A 23,506-nucleotide genomic window follows, 5' to 3' on the forward strand; every position below is an offset into this window, starting at 1 on the left:
TTATTTTTTTGGTTAAGCGCAAACATGTCATTCATCTCCAAACCCTGCTCTGTAAGTTGAACCTTAAAAAATATTACATTCAAATCACTACTGTTAACAATTCTTCAGTACATGTATTTGTAAGCATAAAATTAACAACATTAATTTCCCAATTTTAGTGAAAAGGACCCAATATTTCCCAATTCCAAAGGGACAGGCCCCATTCCAAAAGTGGTGACAAAAATACTGCCATCAATTAAATGGTGATGTAAAACCCTGGTTGCAAGTGCATTGTGTATATTTCAGGGCATGAAGGAGCTGCAGGTGTCTTTGTTCCAGACCCTCTGTTTGCTGCTCTTCAACGAGGGAGACATGTTCTCCTTTGAGGACATCAAGACTGCCACAGCCATAGGTCAAGTTTGGGTGCAAGGCTTGGTTGTTATCAGCCTTGTTCTGTGAAATCTGGGCTTAATGCACCTGCGCAGACTGCACAGGCTAATCAGGGACAACACTTCTTTGTTTGAAGGTCTCTTCTAAATGAAAATCCAGTTTAGACAGAAAGCAGAAAGTGTCGTTCCTGTAAATCAAGTTAAGACAGAAAGTGTCGTCCCTGTAAATCCAATTTAGACAGAAAGTGTCATCCCTGTTAATCCAATTTAGACAGAAAGTGTCATCCCTGTAAATCCAGTTTAGACAGAAAGTGTCATCCCTGTAAATCCAGTTTAGACAGAAAGTGTCATCACTGTAAATCCAGTTTAGACAGAAAGTGTCGTCACTGTAAATCCAGTTTAGACAGAAAGGGTTGTTACTGTTAATCCAGTTTAGACAGAAAGTGTTGTCACTGTAAATCCAGTTTAGACAGAAAGTGTTGTCACTGTAAATCCAGTTTAGACAGAAAGTGTCATCCCTGTAAATCCAGTTTAGACAGAAAGTGTCGTCACTGTAAATCCAGTTTAGACAGAAAGTGTCATCCCTGTAAATCCAGTTTAGACAGAAAGTGTCGTCACTGTAAATCCAGTTTAGACAGAAAGTGTCATCACTGTAAATCCAATTTAGACAAAGTGTTGTCACTGTAAATCCAGTTTAGACAGAAAGTGTAATCCCTGTAAATCCAGTTTAGACAGAAAGTGTCATCACTGTAAATCCAGTTTAGACAGAAAGTGTCATCCCTGTAAATCCAGTTTAGACAGAAAGTGTTGTCACTGTAAATCCAGTTAAGACAGAAAGTGTCGTCACTGTAAATCCAGTTTAGACAGAAAGTGTCATCACTGTAAATCCAGTTTAGACAGAAAGTGTTGTCACTGTAAATCCAGTTTAGACAGAAAGTGTTGTCACTGTAAATCCAGTTTAGACAGAAAGTGTTGTCCCTGAAAATCCAGTCTTGGGCAGAAAGTAATCCAGTCTATAACAGAAAGTGTTGTCACTGTAAATCCAGTTTAGACAGAAAGGGTTGTCCCTGAAAATCCAGTTTAGACAGAAAGTGTTGTCCCTGAAAATCCAGTTTAGACAGAAAGGGTTGCCCCTGAAAATCCAGTCTTGGGCAGAAAGTGTTGTCCCTGAAAATCCAGACTAGAGCAGGAAGTGTTGTCCCTGAAAATCCATTCTAGGGCAGAAAGTTTTTTCCCTAAAAATAAAGTTTAGACAGAAAGTTTTGTCCCTGAAAATCCAGTCTAAAGCAGAAAGTGTTTAATTCCCTATATGTGGACTGCACAGACTTATCTAGAATGACTCTTTACACACATTAATTAAAAGTTCTTTATTGAGATCTTTAACTTTATGATACTCTATAATTGTTATAAGTATAGAAATGTTGAATGTGGAAAAGTTTCCCAATTCTGTTAATAAGAAAAAAATGCCCCTGTTTAAAAATGGCTTGGTTTCCAAGGCTGATATTTGGTAAAATTGAAAATTGAAACATTTAAGACAAAAGTATGTTTTGCATTACTAAAATATTAGTATTCAACAGTGATAATGACAGTAAAATTGTTATACAATGGCTATTATATTATTGATAATACCATATCCCTTAGGTAAACATTTACATTAATTGATAAATTGGTTGTTGTTGTTTTCAGAGGACACTGAGTTGCGCCGCACCCTACAGTCCCTAGCATGTGGTAAAGCTAAAGTGCTGTTAAAAGCTCCAAAGGTAAGCATATTTGATTGAACATTGAATATATACAGAAATTTAGGTAAGTATTTAATACAATTAAGTTTATTTAGCGCAGCTTCTAAGCATAAAGGCTTTCATGTCAGTAAGTAAACATACCTGTATTCAACACTTACCAGGTTGTCTATTCTGTGCCATCTTTTTCACAATTTTAATATCATTATATTTGAAAATAAACGATTTTACTGCCTATGTTGGCTGTCTTCAACAATGTGGTAATGCAGCTAAGTTAATAAAATATGGAGATTTTTTTTTGTTTGTTTTTTAATGTATTCATTATAATATATATAATGGGATAAAAAAATTGTTCATCCCTTTATGGGTCAGGTCATGCATATTGTTTATTTCAGCTATTTATTTTTTTTTACACTGATTTTCACACTAAAAAGAAAATCATATTCTATTTATTCATACTTTTTGGGTTTCAAAGTCAAAGAAAGGATCAAATTTTAAAATATTTTGCAGAGATATAAACTAGCAGGAGTCAAGAGGAGTCATGGCTCTCTAAATTTTGCAAAGGGCCTTTAGATTCATATCAAGAACCTTACTCATGTCAAAATGTTACTACTGGTTTTCTTCTTTGATCACCCTAGCTAGTTAAGAACAAGTGTGAGTAGTTATAATAGGGTTAAATTTATAAAATTGAGAAAGAATCCAGAATAACTAACAATTATTGGTGCATATCAGCCTAAAGTACTTTGCCCACAGTAACAATGATTGTTTGAATTTCCATGCACAGAGTAAAGATGTTGAAGCCGGGGACAAATTCAAGTTCAACGACGACTTCAAACACAAGCTCTACCGAATCAAAATCAACCAGATTCAGATGAAAGAAACGGTGCGTAACAGATACGAGCTTTGCTGTGGGAAAACGGGGCTTAATGCATGTGCGTAAAGCACTGTCCCAGGTTAGCCTGCCTGGACTGCAGGGACAGGCTTGTATGGGAGGAGACTTAATGCATGTGTGTGAAGCACTGTCCCAGGTTAGCCTGCGTGGACTGCAGGAACAGGCTTGTATGGGAGGGGACTTAATGCATGTGTGTGAAGCACTGTCCCAGGTTAGCCTGCCTGGACTGCAGGGACAGGCTTGTATGGGAGGAGACTTAATGCATGTGTGTGAAGCACTGTCCCAGGTTAGCCTGCATGGACTGCAGGGACAGGCTTGTATGGGAGGGGACTTAATGCATGTGTGTGAAGCACTGTCCCAGGTTAGCCTGCCTCAGGGCTTTTTTTCCTTATTTATGAGTGGCCGTGGAAGGACATTTCACAATTTTGAAAAGGACAATTCACAAACCTAACATGGCCGTGAATTTTTACAAAATGGGCCGTTTTTCACAATTTTAATAATTTCACGACTCGGTTTTTCACAATTTTAAGAAGTTCGCGACTCAATTTTTCACTATTTTGAAAAGTTCGCGACTCAATTTGTCACAATTTTGAAAAGATTACAACTCATGTTTTCACAATTTTGAAAAGTTCGCGACTCTTTTTTTGACAAAGTAAGGGGGCCAGGGCCGCTTCACAAAGTCAGGAAAAAAAGCCCTGCTGCCTGAACTGCAGGGACAGGCTTGTATGGGAGGGGACTTAATGCATGTGTGTGAAGCACTGTCCCAGGTTAGCCTGCATGGACTGCAGGGACAGGCTTCTATGGGAGGAGACTTAATGCATGTGCGTGAAGCACTGTCCCAGGTTAGCCTGCGTGGACTGCAGAGACAGGCTTGTATGGGAGGAGACTTAATGCATGTGCGTGAAGCACTGTCCAAGGTTAGCCTGCCTGGACAGGCTTGTATGGGAGGAGATTTAATGCATGTGTGTAAAGCACTGTCCCAGGTTAGCATGCGTGGACTGCAGGGACAGGCTTGTATGGGAGGAGACTTAATGCATGTGTGTGAAGCACTGTCCCAGGTTAGCCTGCCTGGACTGCAGGGACAGGCTTGTATGGGAGGAGACTTAATGCATGTGTGTAAAGCACTGTCCCAGGTTAGCCTGCGTGGACTGCAGGAACAGGCTTGTATGGAAGGAGACTTAATGCATGTGCGTGAAGCACTGTCCCAGGTTAGCCTGCCTGGACTGCAGAGACAGGCTTGTATGGGAGGAGACTTAATGCATGTGTGTGAAGCACTGTCCCAGGTTAGCATGCGTGGACTGCAGGGACAGGCTTGTATGGGAGGAGACTTAATACATGTGTGTGAAGCACTGTCTCAGGTTAGCATGCCTGGACTGTAGGGACAGGCTTGTATGGGAGGAGACTTAATGCATGTGTGTGAAGCACTGTCCCAGGTTAGCATGCCTGGACTGCAGGGACAGGCTTGTATGGGAGGAGACTTAATGCATGTGTGTGAAGTACTGTCCCAGGTTAGCCTGCCTGGACTGCAGGGACAGGCTTGTATGGGAGGAGACTTAATGCATGTGTGTGAAGCACTGTCCCAGGTTAGCATGCCTGGACTGTAGGGACAGGCTTGTATGGGAGGAGACTTAATGCATGTGTGTGAAGCACTGTCCCAGGTTAGCCTGCCTGGACTGCAGAGACAGGCTTGTATGGGAGGAGACTTAATGCATGTGTGTGAAGCACTGTCCCAGGTTAGCCTGCCTGGACTGCAGGGACAGGCTTGTATGGGAGGAGACTTAATGCATGTGTGTGAAGCACTGTCTCAGGTTAGCCTGCATGGACTGCAGGGACAGGCTTGTATGGGAGGAGACTTAATGCATGTGTGTGAAGCACTGTCCCAGGTTAGCCTGCCTGGACTGCAGAGACAGGCTTGTATGGGAGGAGACTTAATGCATGTGTGTAAAGCACTGTCCCAGGTTAGCCTGCGTGGACTGCAGGGACAGGCTTGTATGGGAGGAGACTTAATGCATGTGTGTAAAGCACTGTCCCAGGTTAGCCTGCGTGGACTGCAGGTACAGGCTTGTATGGGAGGAGACTTAATGCATGTGCGTGAAGCACTGTCCAAGGTTAGCATGCCTGGACTGTAGGGACAGGCTTGTATGGGAGGAGACTTAATGCATGTGTGTGAAGCACTGTCCAAGGTTAGCCTGCCTGGACAGGCTTGTATGGAAGGAGACTTCATGCATGTGTGTAAAGCACTGTCCCAGGTTAGCATGCGTGGACTGCAGAGACAGGCTTGTATTGGAGGAGACTTTATGCATGTGTGTGAAGCACTGTCCAAGGTTAGCCTGCCTGGACAGGCTTGTATGGGAGGAGACTTAATGCATGTGTGTAAAGCACTGTCCCAGGTTAGCATGCGTGGACTGCAGAGACAGGCTTGTATGGGAGGAGACTTAATGCATGTGCGTGAAGCACTGTCCCAGGTTAGCCTGCCTGGACTGCAGGAACAGGCTTGTATGGGAGGAGACTTAATGCATGTGTGTGAAGCACTGTCCCAGGTTAGCCTGCCTGGACTGCAGGGACAGACTTGTATGGGAGGAGACTTAATGCATGTGTGTAAAGCACTGTCCCAGGTTAGCATGCGTGGACTGCAGGGACAGGCTTGTATGGGAGGAGACTTAATGCATGTGTGTAAAGCACTGTCCCAGGTTAGCCTGCATGGACTGCAGGGACAGGCTTGTATGGGAGGAGACTTAATGCATGTGTGTGAAGCACTGTCCCAGGTTAGCCTGCATGGACTGCAGGGACAGGCTTGTATGGGAGGAGACTTAATTCATGTGCGTGAAGCACTGTCCCAGGTTAGCCTGCATGGACTGCAGGGACAGGCTTGTATGGGAGGAGACTTAATTCATGTGTGTGAAGTACTGTCCCAGGTTAGCCTGCCTGGACTGCAGGGACAGGCTTGTATGGGAGGAGACTTAATGCATGTGTGTGAAGCACTGTCCCAGGTTAGCATGCCTCGACTGCAGGGACAGGCTTGTATGGGAGGAGACTTAATGCATGTGTGTGAAGCACTGTCCCAGGTTAGCATGCCTCGACTGCAGGGACAGGCTTGTATGGGAGGAGACTTAATGCATGTGTGTGAAGCACTGTCCCAGGTTAGCATGCCTCGACTGCAGGGACAGGCTTGTAAGAGAGGAGACTTCACACTCAAGCTTTAAGCCCTGATTTCCCAGAGTGAGGATCCTATGTTTCCTTGTTTCATGTTTTCCCACATGAGCATGATGTTTCCTTGTTTCATGTTTTCCCACATGAGCATGATGTTTCCTTGTTTCATGTTTTCCCACATGAGCATGATGTTTCCTTGTTTCATGTTTTCCCACATGAGCATGATGTTTCCTTGTTTCATGTATTCCCACATGAGCATGATGTTTCCTTGTTTCATGTTTTCCCACATGAGCATGATGTTTTCTTGTTTCATGTTTTCCCACATGGGCATGATGTTTCCTTGTTTCATGTTTTCCCACATGAGCATGATGTTTCCTTGTTTCATGTTTCCCACATGAGCATGATGTTTCCTTGTTTCATGTTTTCCCACATGAGCATGATGTTTCCTTGTTTCCACTCACTTCTGTTTGGAGTTAAATGGCAAAAGTTATGTTGAGTTTTCTAGTTCCTAATTTGCAAGATGATTAATTGACCTGGGGGGGGGGTTGTTATATGCATTCAAATGAATATTATAATTTGAAGAAATTGGTTTTTCACCATTTAAACATTGATCAATAACGCTCTGGTTCCTGATTTAATAGTGTGAAATGAAATGTTTCAGTTAAAAAAAGTTCCACGAAATGTTCTTACAGCATGTACGTGTCCATTACAATACATGTATCATACTGTTGTCTATTGTTGCTTTCTGGTGTCACTACTCAATGATCGACTAACGCAACACTTGTTTGAAATTTTCTACAATTTTGTTCAAAATAAGCGTTCACAAATTCATACAGTCATGCACATTACAACTATAAATATAATCATGAAATCAATCTTTAGATCTGAACACTCTGCATCTAAACAGTTTGATTACAAATTAATTAAATATGATATGGTCGTGTAACAGTTGACTTAATAGATGACTTTTCACTATCTTGACTTAACCATATAGAAAGGCAAAGATTCAACGACAGTTGTCATTGAAATTATTTTTTTATCCCCCACCACTATAGTGGGGGGAATATTGTTTTTGCCCTGTCTGTTGGTTTGTTGCTTTGTTTGTGCCAACTTCAATATTTGCCATAACTTTTTCAATATTGAAGATAGCAACTTCATATTTGGCATGCATGTGTATCTGATGGACCTGCACATTTTGAGTGGTGAAAGGTCAAGGTAATCCTTCAAGGTCAAAGGTCAAATATATGGGTTATATTGGCTCATTTAATGTACACTTGTGCAATATTGAAGATAGCAACTTCATATTTGGCATGCATGTGTATCTGATGGACCTGCTCATTTTGAGTGGTGAAAGGTCAAGGTCATCCTTCAAGGTCAAATATATGGGGACAAAGTGTTTCACAAACGCATCTTGTTTATATTTAATGATGTAATAACTTGATGTTTGGCTCATTACTTCCAAGTACATTGTAATTGTTAGTATTTATGTCTTTCAATACCCAATTGTATCATACAAATATTACTATTGTAAACTTCAGTATTACTTTTAAGAAGAAAAACGTGATGGATGTTGCATCTTGAAGAGGTTGAACTAGAATTAGCCCTGTTACTGGAATTTGAGCACGTTATATACCCTGGTGTTCGGGTTTATGACATGAAGTCATTTACTGTGACCAGAAATTGGTCACGGAGTGACAGAAAACAGGTTACACTAAAGGCTGTCACCAATAATGGTTCACAAGCTTGAACACCTCTATCTAATAGTAAAATATATATTAATTGTTGACTATTTTAAAACAGGCTGTATATACTGTAAGTAAACCTTACTTCTGCTAAAAATAGCGCATATTTCTTACCTAATGCCTAAAAATGTGTTTTGCAATGTAAATGTAAACCAGGGACCTGTACAAATATTTGAATAGGTCCCTGTTTAAACACAACAGTGTGTTGCTATAAAAATTACTTAGAAGTCAGTATTTCAAAATAGTGTACAATGGAACAAAGACCTTTCTTAACTAGATTCAAGTTTTAAAGGCTTCATTTCCAAACCTATGGAACTGCTGAGCAGCAAGCAGCATGAAACCTGAACAGACTGCAAATTACTTGTTTGATGTTCTGGTTTTATGCCGGTTGCATATAGCAATTTTCACTTTCCTTCTCAGGGGGAAAGATTTATTGTTACTATTTCACGCACTTTTTCAGCAAGAAGAAAATGTGAGCACGACACAGCGGGTGTTCCAGGACCGTCAGTACCAGGTGGATGCAGCCATTGTGCGCATCATGAAGACGAGGAAGAGTCTCACACATAACCTTCTGATATCAGAGCTCTTCAATCAGTTGAAATTCCCTGTCAAGGTCAGTTGTATACGACACACGCTTTGAGGAGTTTAGCTCTGAAAAAATGGGTTAAATGCATGTATGCATAAAGTGTCATCTGAGATTAGCCTGTGCAGTCCACACAGGCTTATCAATGACAACACTTTTTTCAAGAAAGTCACGTCTTGGCAAAAATCAAGTTAAGGCGGAAAGTGTCATCCCTGATTAGCCTGTGCCAACTGCACAGGCTCATCTGGGACCTTACTTTACGCACATGCATTAACCCCCCTTTTCACAGAGCACGGCTAAAATATGTGTTAATTCCCCTCCTTTCAAGAATTATTCTGCTACTGTAAAAACTATATGCCGTGTTATGATATGTTTAAGGCTGGTTAAGTATATCTACAGTCTTCTCATATCAAGTAAAAGTGCCAGTCAAAGACTATTTTATGCCCCTGGATTAAATGATCGGGGGTATATTGTTTTTGGCTTGTCTGTCTGTCGTTGTATGTGTGTGTCTGTCCAAAAACTTAATCTTGGTCATAACTTTTGCAATAATGAGATAGCAACTGGATATTTGGCATGCATGTATATGTCATGGAGCTGCACATTTTGAGTGGTGAAAGGTCAAGGTCATCCTTCAAGGTCAATGGTCAAATATATGGCTTCAAAGCCACACAATACTTGGCATTGTATTTCTGACAAACACATCTCTTGTAATTCACACTTTTATTCTACCTATAGAAGTAATTATGCTGGAACATGTGATCCCACAATCTTTTCAAATCCTAGATCTGCCAAATCAGTGCTCTTCAATCCACTGAAACTCCCTTTTGAGGTCGATTTTTATATGTAGTTGTACGCATACATGAGTTTTTATGCTAGTACAATTATACAATAACAATGTGAATGTATTTTCGATTTGCAGCCAGCTGACTTGAAGAAGAGAATTGAAAGTTTGATAGACAGAGATTACATGGAGAGAGACAAAGATAACCCAAATTCATACAACTACGTAGCCTAAATAAACTTTTCAAGTTGTAGAACTTAGGGTTGTTTCCCTTTGTATTAAAGGGTTATCTACCATTTAAAATATTATGAAAAAAGTGTGCAGGAAGTGAAAAGTATTTCTTTATTTTGTGTTTAAAAGGTTTAAATATATTTCAGTAGCTGTGCTGATTGTACATTTTTACTATCAGTGCATGCTTTTCAAAGCCATCCCTTGTATTTTGTGGATGGATTGCTAATGGTTTTTAAGTGAAAATTATAGAAACAAATTGGTGTGAAGTCTTGCAAACATTTTGAATTAATTGAAGACATTTATTATTCAATACTTTGGCTGCTCTATTATGTTTTAGTTCTATGTTAAAGATTGTGTTTCAACGCAACTTGGGTACTTATTCGCAAAGAGAATATTTAATTGCTGATAAGTTTTGTAATTAAGTATTAATATGTATATAAAAGATTTGTGTTAAGAGGTTAAAAAAGGACAAAGAGAGGAAGGAGAGATAATGTGTTGGCTTTTGTGTGCTCAGTTATTTATAGCGTTTACCTTTGCATTGATACAAACTTCATATCACTTTTATATTGTACTGACTGTATGTTCAGTTACAGATCCCAGTGAAAAAATAATGGGTTTTTTTACAGAAAAATATTATAAATATTATATTTCTAATCTTATTTTTTTTTCTAAAGCAGTCATCAAAGATCTCTTCTTTTATGGAAAATAGTAAAATGAAATAAAAGTATACATATTGTGTGATTTTGTTGATTTAAATGAGCTTATTTCTTTTTTTTATTGAAGCATTAACAAATCCCTATCAATGAAGGTTTGAAGAAAGTTCTTAAGTTGTTCTTATCATTAATTTAATTGATTTGATATCTAAAGCTAACCCATTAAAATAACTTTTTGATCTTTAAAAATCACACTTATATAATAAATACACTTTTTATAGAAAAAGTTCACTTCATTGTGGACTATCCATACTACTCTAATGAAGAAAGATATTGTACCTATTAATGTGTGTTAAAGAAATCAGCCAGTGCTGGGAATAAATGGGCCTAATGCATGTTATCCCAGATTAGCTTGTGCACTCAGCACAGGCTTATCAGGGTCTACACTTTCCAGCTTAACTAGATTTTCTTTAAGAAGAGACTTCCTTTAAACAAATAAATCTGTAAGAGCGGAAAGTGTCGTCCCTGATTAGTCTGTGCGAACTGCAAATGCTATATGGGATGACATAACGCATGTGCATTAAGTCCGGTTTTCTCAGAACATGACAAAAACATTTGTGAAATTCTATTTGCAGTACATTGGTAAATTATAACTTTCATATGTTTACCTTAGTTGTTAGTTCAAGTTGAGTTTGGCTGGCTACTGTTTGTGTTTCTGTTTACTATTACTACCACACCTGAATGCTTTAAGCCGTTGGTGATATGGGTTTAATGGAGAATTATAGTGCTTGATGCTTTTGGTAAGTCTTTTCTTAAGCCCGAGTGCTATTCCTTTTGTGCTATATTGTTCAATTGGATTATTATTTAATTCGAGTGCTTAATATATATTTAAATCGGAACTTATGGGTAATAAAACACTCACTTGAAATGTCAGATGTGAATGGTACATGTATATAAATAGATAAACCGCAGTTAAATACAAGGCCATATGTTTATGTTTTATATATGTCTTATTTGTGTTTTGACCTGTAATCTGTTGGACTCGTAGTCCGTGAGACTTCAGATCGGCCTGCTTTGCTACCCGTTTCAAACTTTTTTTGAGCATTTTTTGTTAATAATATATCGGTTAACCATATAAAATGTGTCCATGTGCTTTGTTATTTGTACAGTTGTACATACTATGTTTGATTGTCCAAAATTGAATTTTGGTTTCGTATAATAAAAATAGTGAATACACAGAGCATTTTTGTATCTCGCATTTTACACTTGAAAATAATATTATAATGTATACATATTATGTATACGTCGATCGTTATATTTTGTTGACTCGCAGTACACGGTCGTTTGTAATTTACAAAGATCATCACTGTTTATTGCTATGTGTTTGGTTAAATCTTGTAAACCGTGCAGTCGTACAATGTACTGAGTGCCCAGTGACGCAGTGAAATGTCCCCAAATTTAACTTGCTCATACAGCCATAAATACATGCTAATCGGTTTTACTAGATTTCATTCACGTGTTGGGGTATTAGCGTATGCTGACGAAAGATTAATTTACTTAGTTGTATCACGTTGAAAAAGAATTCATCCATAAACACACTCCGTACTCGTGTATCCTAATAAAGGTGGTGTAAGCAAAGGTGGTCTAAGCGTTTACAGCGTTCTATAAACCCTCGTGACGAACGTTATCTAGCTATGACTAAATCATCACTTCAGACTGAGATAAAAACTTTAACCCATAAAAGTCAAATAGTTAAGAAATGATTTATAGAGATATGAGTAATATGCAATAAATAGGAAAGTCAATAGTGGACGACTATAGAACTTTGGCGTATCCAGTGCCTGCATACAACACTATCCGTCCATGTTTGAGCATGTCGACATGACATAATTGAACAGAAATCAAGCGGGAAACGGGATTCAAACGTGAAATTTCACTTCGATTCATTGACGCATTGTAATGGGATTTTCGATCTTTCATATTAACGAATTTGATAATGATGACGCATACCAGAGGTTAACATTGCCGCAAAAGAAAATAACAGCTTAAGCCGGTCTTGCATGACACAATTCCTCTGGACGCCATTTTATACTCTCCTCGCGGAATCACATATAAATAATTAATGTGACGTTTTCGCTCTTGTATTCCTAATAATCGCTTGTTTCTATTTGCATCCCCCCAAAAATGGCATAGCTATATAAATCCGGTATAATGATAATAGCCCCTCCCCCACCTATAGGTCGGCTATATTTTTCAATTACATTATAACGATTCCCAATTTTATAAGAATATGTGATGGCATGCATCAGTCTTCAATTATATTTTACATTTTTGTTAGCTCATATGTGCAATGCACAGGCTGACTGCAGGCTCTTGGGACGGTCTTGCGTTCGTCGTGCTTCGACAGGCGTCAGGCGTATTTCGTTCGTGAACATTTCATTCTAATGACAGTCCTCTTAAACCGCTGCTTAGATTTTAACGAAACCAAACGGGACTGATGCTTAGATGACCCTCTGTTAAAGTTGTTCGAATCGCTCCGATACATATGTTGGTCACTAGAGCTTAAATATATTTCAAAACTGATTTTTTATGAAATCGGGAGGGTCAGGGGTTTATTATTTGGTGTGTAACATTATACAGGGGTCCTCTACTAAGTTTGTTCAATTTATGCCCGTCGGGTCAAAACTGGCAACGTCCCAGTGGTCGCATGCTTTATATCGTTTCTTGTACGAATATAAACATATCCCTATGTCTTTCAAAATTTGGCAGAGATCCGTAACGATACGGTACGATTGCTGTTTTGTTTCACGACTTGATCGACTTTGTCCACGATTATGGCTAAGACTTGGTCCCAATGATGTTTCAGCCTGACACACGAGACGCGTTCTGGAATAAATGGGCCCAATGCATGTGTGTAAAGTGTCGACCCATATAAACCTGTGCAGTCCGCACAATCAGGGACGACACTTTCCTCATAGACTTGATTTTCGTTTTCGTCTGTGGACTGCACATGCTATTCTGGGACGACACCTGTCGCACATGCATAAAGCCCAATTTTTCCAGAACGCGGCTTTATTATAAAATTAATTCCTTGCATATCGCCATTAAAATACTAAACGTATGCGTTCCAAAATATGCCGATTACAATTGTAGCGATTGAAGTTACGATCTGATATGATCCCCACGATTTAGATCGTGATTTCAAACGTGATGCGAATAGTATTAGTTTAACAGTAGCAGATTTTGAAAAAAAGGTATTAAATGAAACACTAAAACTTAAATTTAAAACATTCGGAACAAAGTATTACATTGCAGATCATGAGTTAAAAGTTTTTTTTATGAAGAGTCAATTTGGCTAGTACACGTTCTGATAATTGTAGTCATCACATTACATATCAAGAATAAACTAGTCATCACATTACATATCAAAAATAAACTTAAACAAGTCCCGGTGGAATAATTATATAATAACAAAATTGAGCACGAGTACAAAGATGGTAAGGTTAACGTTAGAAAATAACGTAGTCACGCTCTGAGAAAACGGGACAATTGCTTTTAGTCCCGTCCAGATTTTTAGTCCACGTAGGCTAATCAGGGACGTCATTTCCCGCCAAAACTGGATTTTTTTCTACGAACATACGTCCTTTATACGAAAAAAAATGATAAAAGCGGAAATGTCGTCCTTAGTTAACCTATAAGAACAGCAAAAAAAACTGTGCAAATGGACTCACTTGTAATACTAGTATACTATGCTTAAACGAGAACGTCGCAAATATAATGACTTACGTACGTAGAGTCAGCGCATACACCGTAGTTTATATTTATTAGTTAATTAATTGATCATCTTCTTGATTCCTACAGGGACTGTCAATACACTGGCAAAAGTGAATATACAATAAATTAAGGAAGTACATGAAGTAATGGGAAAACGGAACTAAATGCATGAAGTAATGGGTAAACGGAACTTAATGCATGTGCGTAAAGTGTCGTCCCAGATTAATAGTACAGTCCACATTTAGATGTTAATATCTAAAAAATATGAACATGTCACATTGGCGAGAAAACATGCACTCTTTAGGATGCAATTCAAGAAATCAACTAAAGGTATACGTGGATTTATATACAATTTATTTTGATTTATTTTGTTAAGTGAATTATTAAGTTGAAGATTATTATATTAAAACAAACATATTGCAAATATATCGACTCTGTGCTGTCAACACATATGCAACCAATCAAGGTTTATAGTAAAAAACACAAAATGGCATTAATATTACGCCAACATAACAATAACCGCAATACACAAACTATAGAGCAAATAACTATGAAAGGGTTTGGACGTGTTTTTGAGGTAGGTGAGATAATCTGAAACAAACATTCATGTGGTTTGTGTGCCTTGTAGTAATTGAAAAAAAGAAACCAAACGCATTTATCTGATAGCGTTTCTTTCATTCACTGAAATAGTACACTGTTTTCAATCGGAAATCATAACGCGGGCCCGAACTTGTTTCTCGTTGGCTTTCTTTTACCAATCGTGATACATCGGCTATCCCCGGAATCCCCCGTAAGATAGGCAATAAAATGTCTGCTGATCCATAGTTCGTGCGGTTCCGTTTAACTTACCGTTCAAGCGGCTCCCGGATGTATGAGCCTCGCTCTGAGAAAACGGGGTTTAATGCATATACGTAAATTGTCGTCGCAGATTAGCCTGCGCAGGTACGACCCTCTTCGCTTGTATTGTAATTTTCGTTTAAAGTAAGTCTTTTTTTAGCGAAAATCCATTAATGGTGGAAAGTATCGTCCCTGATGAGCCTATGCGGATTGCACAGGCTAATCGGGGATGACACTGTACGCATGTGCACTAAGATCCTTTTTTTACAAGAGCGAGACTCATTTACAACTGATTCTCAAATCTGCAACATTTCAGCGTGGTGTAAACCCGTATGCATGTTAAGTAATACAGTAAAGCATGTTTGGTTACCATTCGAAAGAAAATGTCAGCCATCGCGCAAAGATTTGACTGGCTCCGAGCATAGTTGGCGTTAAATCCACTGAGACATAGTTATGATGGGCGATTTAAATATTTTTTATATTATGCCCACAATAGGGTGGCGTATATCAGTCGCGCTGCCTGTCCGTATGTCTGTCAGTCCGTCTGTTCACCCGGCATTTTGTTTCTGGAGTTATTTCCACAACGCTTGAAGATATCTACTGATTTTTAATCAGAAATGTTTGATTTGTTCTTGTTGAATGATTTAAATTTGTTATTTTAAATTTCTATAATTTGTGTATACTGTAAACTATACATATAAACAGTTCAATTATGTGGAAACTATTTAAAAATTGGTAATGTTTTCTTTTACATTTGGGTATTAACGATCACGCAAATGATTGCTTGCAATTTGTAGCGTAATTGCAATTGCTGAAAGTCCATATTCACATTTCTTATTTGTACAACTCGATTAATATAAAGCATGCAACCAAACGGTATTTCACGTTTAACAGTCAGTATTTTTCGGTTGAGCTGTTCAATCTAAATTTTCACCTTAGTTGACCTTTAACACAACGCCAGCAGACTCGAATGAATAAACTCCATTCATTCCATTGGCTGATTTGAGCATAATCCCCCGGAACATTAGCAGCATCACCATGTCTGTGTAGTATACGATGATTAACTGCCCTGTGTAGGGAAATGCGGACTGCTCTCTGCATGTTTGTACGAAATACAGATTCATATTTTGGCCCAGTTACACTTACGCATTATCAGTAAGTTCTATCCCCATACCCCAAGACTTTCAGGGTCAGTGCTGAATCAGTAAATCGTCAAGGACAGGCGGAATGTACAATCCATAAACGCCTAATGTTGATAACACAATATTTCTTTTCAAGATACCGGTATTAAATTACACAAATTTTAGGGAAAGAAATGAATGAAAATCTATCGGTAAATGTTTTTTGTCTTGTATTATGAGACAAAACAACCGAAATAGTATAGTGTCCATGATAGAAGTGAAATCGGTTAATTATACAGCCACATATGTGTGACGTACGCGGTCAGTCTGTCTGAAAATCTTTCCCGCAAGCCAGAATAGGCTACCGAAATTTGCCACTCTGATATAAATAACACAGTATGACTTCAATTTTCAATCGGAAAGTAGCATAGGTTGATGGTCCATTTACAAGACGCCATGAGATTTTTAAAACCCGCGTCATACGAAAAGGGGTCTTATGCAATATGCTGCGAGCGTAGCTCCAGCCCAGTCGGTGCATCCGCCCAGTCTTGTCAGTATAATACCGAGGAGTATACTCAAGAGATACCACGAAAACTTGCAAGTGCGCAGGCTGGGTTTTAGCTACGTGGCCGCATATTCCATAAGACCAATTTTCGCATGACGCGGATGTAACGCTGTTATTTGAATGTGCTGAAAGAAACTTGCGTCTTAATCAAATATCAACACCATATGTTTCTTTGAAGAAGATATTGATTCATTGTAAGTCATGTCAGACACATATGATATTATCTCGGGTAGTAAAATTTATATCTATGAACACGATTACCGGTATGTGGTTTAATATACGTGTACTTCAAAACAAACATTTAATGCGATGGTTATGCGACTGTTAAGTGACAACAAGAACACAACAATACCTTAACGTTTGTTTCTAATTTAATGACTATAAAACGTAAATTTTCCACCTTTATCTCAATGTCAAAATATACGCCTAATATATATATATATATATATATATATATATATATATATATATATATATATTTTTTTTTTTTTTTTTTTTTTTCTTGTTCCGTATAAAATCCATTACAGCGACTCCAGAGTTCGTCGTAGTCGTTCATTCTTATTACACAGTTATCGATCAACGTGCTAATTTACAAATGAAATTTAAAATTAACTGTGGGATCCTTAAATGTTGAATCGATCGGGATTTAAAATACATGTATTTTTAAAATGTACAGATAGAATACAACCTTATTGTTATATTGATTGTTTCATTCGATAACAACTTGCCAATTATAATCAAAACAAATTGAATTGTTGCAGTGTAATAACTACATTAGAATGGTTACATAGTGCATTTAAAATTACCATTCTATTTGACTAGTTCGTAGCTATTATTTGCTTTTAATTTGCGTGTGTCACATGTCTCTTTCCACAAAAATAGACATTTGAATGAATATACTATTTACTTAAATTTCTTTTATTACTTGTATACGCTCTTGTCATTTATTAATGTTTATCACGAACTCTGGTCTCGAGTTTATTCATTCTTGAGTATTTGATTTGGAAATTAGAAATTGAACACCTTTTAACCCATTTATGCCTAGCGTCTAGAACAAAGGCATTGGCAAACAGCGTAGACCCAGATGAGACGCCGCTTTATGGGGCGTCTCATCAGGGTCTACGCTGTCTGCTTATAGGAATTTCTGTAAGAAATATTCCAAATATAGAAATAATATCATAGACATCCCTAATTTTGGAAATAAATTGATCCAATAGAGAAGTATGGGAGAGTCCCCTTGGCATAAATGGGTAAATAGAACCTCTATACCCGGTAGGCACAGATCTGCTATACCTGTGTGTCATTTGAACTTATGCCTTTTCAAATATGAAATATTTCACACGTTGATTTGTACAACAATCTTTTGTCGGCCGATCGGAAGGTCGCAAACCATTTCGCTTCAAAACGGTAATTACAGATCGCTTCGGCCTACGATCATTCAAAAGTTGTATAAATGTTTGTATTATATTGCCTATAAGTGTCTATGAATAACTAAACAAATATTGTGTAAACAACGCTGTGTGTTGCTAGGAGCTAATTACTCCTATGTCAATTTATTCAAAATGGTGGACATTGTAGAAATAACAAGACAATTTTTTATTGAAAAAACATTCAAATAGCAATCAGAATAACTATGGATTATGTATGGATTAATAAAATATATCTGACCATCAACAGAATACGGTACTTTTGAACGATTTATTGACTATAAATCAATCAGGCAAAATTGTATTTGGGAACAAGACCAAGTTAACTTTGACAAGAAAGAACAATTTTCACATTTCTAGTTAAAATGGCAAGTAACAGACATAAATGGCTTTATTATACATATACCACTAATTAGGTTTATTAAAACACACTGACTTAGGAATATATTTACAACGACACATATTTTAAAAGAAAAAAATGTAAATACATTTCATTCAACCCCAGTTGATATCAATGTATCACTACTTCATTACACAACGAATGATGCTATCTTTTGCAATATATCAACACCCCGCACAGAACGTCCCAGGTGGGAACGAAGAGGATGCAGCCCTTTAATTACCAAACCGTTGTCTATTACACAATAAACAATGCTCTATCATGCAATATATCAACATCCCGCACAAAACGTCCCAGGTGGGAACGAAGAGGACGCGGCCCTTTATTCACCAAATTGTTGTCTATTACACAATAAACAATGCTTTATCTTTCCCTATGTCAGCACCATGCATAACAAATTCCAGGACAAAAAAGTGGATGCGGCCATAAGGTTGATTGGGCCCTTCTTACACCAAACTGTTGCCTATATCCCAGTAAACAATACTTTTACATGCATTATTTCAGCAAAAGGTAAACATGAACACGTCAGAGGGCTTGTTCGAAGACCGTCAGTACCAGGTGGACGCGGCCATTGTGCGCATCATGAAGAGGTGTAAGAGTCTCGAACACTACTCTCTTATATCAATGCTCACGAATCAACTGAAATTTCCTGTCAAGGTCAGTTGTATACGACACAATTACGTTTATTTGACACTAGTTCTGGGTAAACGGGGCTTAATGCATGCGCGTAAAGTGTCGTACCGGGTTATCATGTGTAGTCCGCCCAGGATAATCAGGGACAACACTTTACGTTTAAAGTTCTCTAACAAGATACTTACTTTAACCCTTTGCATGCTGGGAAATTTGTCGTCTGCTAAAATGTCGTCTGCAGAATTTCTAAAATTAGTATTTTCTTCGATTTTTTTCAAAGAATACTATCAGAATAGCAAACAGTTTGGATCCTGATGAGACGCCACGTTCTGTGGCGTCTCATCTGGATCCAAACTGTTTGCAAAGGCCTTTAAAATTCAGCTCCAGCGCTTTAAGGGTTAAACGAAAAATACCCCAAACGCGGAAAGTGTAGTCCCTAGATTAGCCTATGTGTATTGCTTCTGGGATGACAATATACGCTCATGCATTAAGTCCAGTTTTCTCAGAACGCGGTTCATTTTGTGATGCAGTCTTGTTTTGTCTCGTATAAAACAGAGGCCTATGTAAGTACGTTTTGAGATGGTAATTCAATAGCAACGTCATAGTTGTACAATACTGAATGAATCTAATGACAACTGGTGAACATTATATTTAACATTTGATTAAAGAAAATAAAACATATTTTATTTTTGCAGTCGGCTGACTTGAAGAGGAGAATTGAAAGTTTGATCGAAAGAGAATATATGGAGAGAGACAAGGATAACCCCAATTTGTACAACTACGTACCGTAAATATACTATTTTCAAGTTTTAGAACTGTGGGTTGTTTCCCTTTAATTGAAGGGGTTGTCTTCCCTAAACTATTGATTTCATTATATTTCAATGAAGAACTTTTTGCTCGAAAGCAAGAAAAATTCAGGACTCCATTAGTATGCCATATTTTCCTCTAAAGAACTTTTAAAAAGAAGATTTAAATATTGTTCAGTAGCTGCACTGGTTTCAATAACAGTGTATATGTTTACTACCAGTACGTGCTTTACAAACCGTACCGTAGTATTTTGTCTATGTGGCGTATTTTCATGTAAAGAACTTTTTTTAAAGGAGGTTTAAATATTTTTCAGTAGATGCACAGGTTGAAATAACTGTGTACATTTTTTACTACCCGATCATGCTTTTCAAACCGTCTCGTAGCATTGTGTCGATGGATATCTACGTTTTTTGGAGCTTTTCACATATTGGGGTGGAGACTTGTGCAAATAAGAATTTATTAAACACGTGTATTGTTCAATACTTTGCTTAGTTCCATTATCGTTCAGTTCCTTTTTTAAACAGAAAGATTTCATTGCTGATTTTTTTTAAATGTGTCTTGTTCTGAGAAAACAGGGCTTAATGCATGTGCGTAAAGTGTCGTCCCAGATTAACCTGTGCAGTCTGCACATGGTAATCAGGGACGACACTTTCCGCTTTTATGGTATTTTAAGTTTCAAGGAAGTCCCCTTACCGAAAATCAAGTTTAGGCGGAAAGTGTCGTCCTTCGTTAGCCTGTGTGGACTGCACAGGCTAATCTGGGACGACACGTTACGCAAATGCACTAAACCCTAGTTTTTCAGAACGCGACTCATATCATTATGTACATAAACAATGTGTTAAGAGGTTGAAGATGGATAAAACATGTGTAGGTAGGTGTTCTCAGGTGTTCATTACTTTAACCGTGGCATTGATACGAACTGCATATCACTTTTATAATGTACTGACTTTGTTTTCAGTTTCAATTTCCTTTGAAAAAAACATAACAAAAACAACACCACCAACGTTTCTTTAATAAAAAATATTCTAAGCGTGAGTTTTTTTGTCTTTAAATTGTCTAAAGCAGTCATTAAAGACCATACTTATATTGAAAATAGAACGCATAAGTAAGTAAGTAAGTAATTGAAAATAGAAACTTTGTTGATTCTAATTTATTGAAGCTTGAACAATGCCCTACTAAGACAGGTTTTATGATTTTTTTTAAAGCTGTGCTTATCATACATATGAGTTATTTGGTTCTAAAACGACGGTATTATCTTTACATATCTTTACAATAACACGCATGTATAATGCACTTTCTGTGAACAAAAACTCAATTTCTTAAAAGGTTTTGTTGTTTTAAAGTTCTTGAACACTATGAGACTAGCCCCAAGTAAAAAAGATACTAGTATTGCATGTATTAAATTTTAAATGTGACGTATGTCTAAAGAATAAAGCAGCGCTCTGAGAAACCGGGCTTAGCGCATGTGTCAAAAGTGACGTCCCTGATTATTTCTGGCTAAACTGAATCTTCGTTAAGAAGAGACTTTGTTTAACCGAAGCATATCATAAAGGCGGAAAATGTCGTCCCTGATTCACCTGCGAGATGTCGTCCCTGATTCACCTGCGAGATGTCGTCCCTGATTCACTTGCGAGGAATGTCGTCCCTGATTCACCTGCGAGATGTCGTCCCTGATTCACCTGCGAGATGTCGTCCCTGATTCACCTGCGAGATGTCGTCCTTGATTCACCTGCGAGATGTAGTCCCTGATTCACCTGCGAGATGTCGTCCCTGATTCATCTGCGAGATGTCGTCCCTGATTCATCTGCGAGATGTCGTCCCTGATTCACCTGCGAGGACTGGATAGGCTAATCTGTGACAGCACTTTAGACACTTGCATTAAGCCCGGTTTTCAAGAACGCGGTACAAAAAGTTGAGTTTGGCTGGCTATTGTATATGTTTCTGTTTACTATCACTACCACACCTGAATGCTTTAAGCCGTTGGTGATATGGGTTTAATGGAGAATTATGTGCTTGATGCATTCGGTAATCTCTTTGTTAAGCTCTATTGCTATTCATGTTGTGCTATATTGTTCAATTGGATTAATTTTTAATTCGAGGACTTAATATATTTGTAATCGCAACTTATGCGTAATTAAACTTTCACTTTGGAAACATCAGATGTAGATTGTACATGTGTATTTTATTAATTTTTAAAATCCAAGGCCGTATAGGTTTGTTTTTATATAGGTCTTATTTATGCTAATTTCTGGACCGTTTTGACTTGTAACCTTTTTAACTGGTAATGCCTTTGACTTAAGATACCCGTTTTAAACTTGTTTCGTTTTAGCTTTTTGTTCATAATAATATATCGGTCAACCACGTTACAATGGTCTCCTATGTTATTGTTATTTGTACAGTTGTACATAATATGATTGATTGTCCAAAATTGAATTTTTGGTTTCGTTTAATAATGAATGTGAAATTTAAATAGCATTTTTGTATATTGCATTACAAACCATAGTCAATAAACATTGATTTATTGATAGGTCTTTGTGTACACATATGTTATTCAGAATCAACTTTGGAACATCCGATGCAATTCTAACAAGATGTGTTTTTGAAACACTATGTCCCCATATATTTGACATCTGACCTTAAAGGATGACCTTGACCTTTCATCACTCAAAATGTGCAGCTCCAGGAGATACACATGCATGCCAAATATGAAGATGTTATCGCAAATTTTCAAGTTGGAGCAAACATACAAACAAACAAAGCAACAAACCAACAGACAGGGCAAAAACAATATGTCCCCCACTACAGTGGTGGGGGACATAACAATTATATTATGTTATAAACGTATTAATTTGTGTCGATCGCGATATATTATATTAACTATTAATAAACGCACATCTGTTATTTACACGTGTTAGATATACCGTGAAAACCTTGGAAAGTCGTACAACGTACTGAATGCCCGGTGACAACGCGGAATAGTCCCAAATTTATCTGTCTGATACCGACATGCATATCAATCGACTGAACCAGATTATATTAACGTTTTGGGCTGACGCAAGATTAATTTACTTAGTGGTATCCCATTCAAAAAGAATTTAACAATACACATACTCGTGTATCCCAAAAAAGGTGGAATTAGCGTTTACAGCCTTCTATAAACCACCCTGACGAAAGTTATCTAGCTTTTACTAAACCAACACTTCAGACTGAGATTAAAACTTTAACCCAGAAAAGAAAAATAGTTAAGAAATGATTTATATAGATATAACCAATATTCAATAAATAGTAAAATCAATAGTTTTTATGCGGACGTCTACAGAATTTGGCGTATGCAAATATTGCAGACAACGTTATCTGTCCATGTTTGAGCATGAAGACATGATATCAATTGAAAAGAAATCAAGCGGGAAACGGGATTCAAACGTGAAATTTAACTTTTACGAAGACGTTTCCAACAAATATGTAAACAGTAACTTTTCTACGCCTTACGCTCGCATGTGATTATATTCTATATTTTTATTGCGGTTGATAGATTTGGGGAACAATGCCGTCAAATAGATAATCAATTGGTTGTTGTTTTATTACCAATATCTTTCTAAAATAAACGACGTAGGAAAAATACGAAGGGATGAAAAGACAAATTCAGAAATAATCGATATGATGCTGCAGTAATAATCAATTATGCTAATTTAAAGATTGTTCGTACTTTACTTTTTTTTTAATTCACGGTGCGTTCTAAGGCACGGGTTGCATCTGCCCCGCAATCCGTCAAGAGCGAAACAATAGAGCGCTCGTCACTCGCAATATTC

At 37.7% G+C, this 23,506-nt stretch overlaps 1 protein-coding gene and 2 long non-coding RNA genes across 3 annotated transcripts in view; all 3 read left to right on the forward strand.

The window, feature by feature from the left end:
* The window catches only part of LOC127834212 (cullin-4A-like), a 40,315-nt gene extending 28,943 nt beyond the window's left edge, over positions 1 to 11,372 (forward strand). Inside the window, exons 17-21 of the mRNA XM_052359869.1 lie at positions 286 to 391; positions 2,055 to 2,128; positions 2,889 to 2,987; positions 8,349 to 8,501; positions 9,391 to 11,372. Coding sequence (XP_052215829.1) covers positions 286 to 391; positions 2,055 to 2,128; positions 2,889 to 2,987; positions 8,349 to 8,501; positions 9,391 to 9,486 — 528 coding nt within the window. The 3' untranslated portion in view covers positions 9,487 to 11,372. The remainder of the gene's footprint in view (positions 1 to 285; positions 392 to 2,054; positions 2,129 to 2,888; positions 2,988 to 8,348; positions 8,502 to 9,390) is intronic.
* Positions 3,173 to 4,579, forward strand: LOC127834213 (uncharacterized). Its single transcript, XR_008027834.1, has 3 exons — positions 3,173 to 3,282; positions 4,055 to 4,129; positions 4,505 to 4,579. It is a non-coding gene; the product is annotated as an uncharacterized LOC127834213 (long non-coding RNA).
* Positions 11,373 to 17,966: 6,594 nt separating the features above from the next.
* Positions 17,967 to 21,146, forward strand: LOC127836251 (uncharacterized). Its single transcript, XR_008028684.1, has 3 exons — positions 17,967 to 18,116; positions 18,765 to 18,917; positions 19,586 to 21,146. It is a non-coding gene; the product is annotated as an uncharacterized LOC127836251 (long non-coding RNA).
* Positions 21,147 to 23,506: the final 2,360 nt, after the last annotated feature.

This window comes from Dreissena polymorpha, chromosome 6 (assembly GCF_020536995.1).
Source record: "Dreissena polymorpha isolate Duluth1 chromosome 6, UMN_Dpol_1.0, whole genome shotgun sequence".
Taxonomy (NCBI): Eukaryota; Metazoa; Mollusca; class Bivalvia; order Myida; family Dreissenidae; genus Dreissena; species Dreissena polymorpha.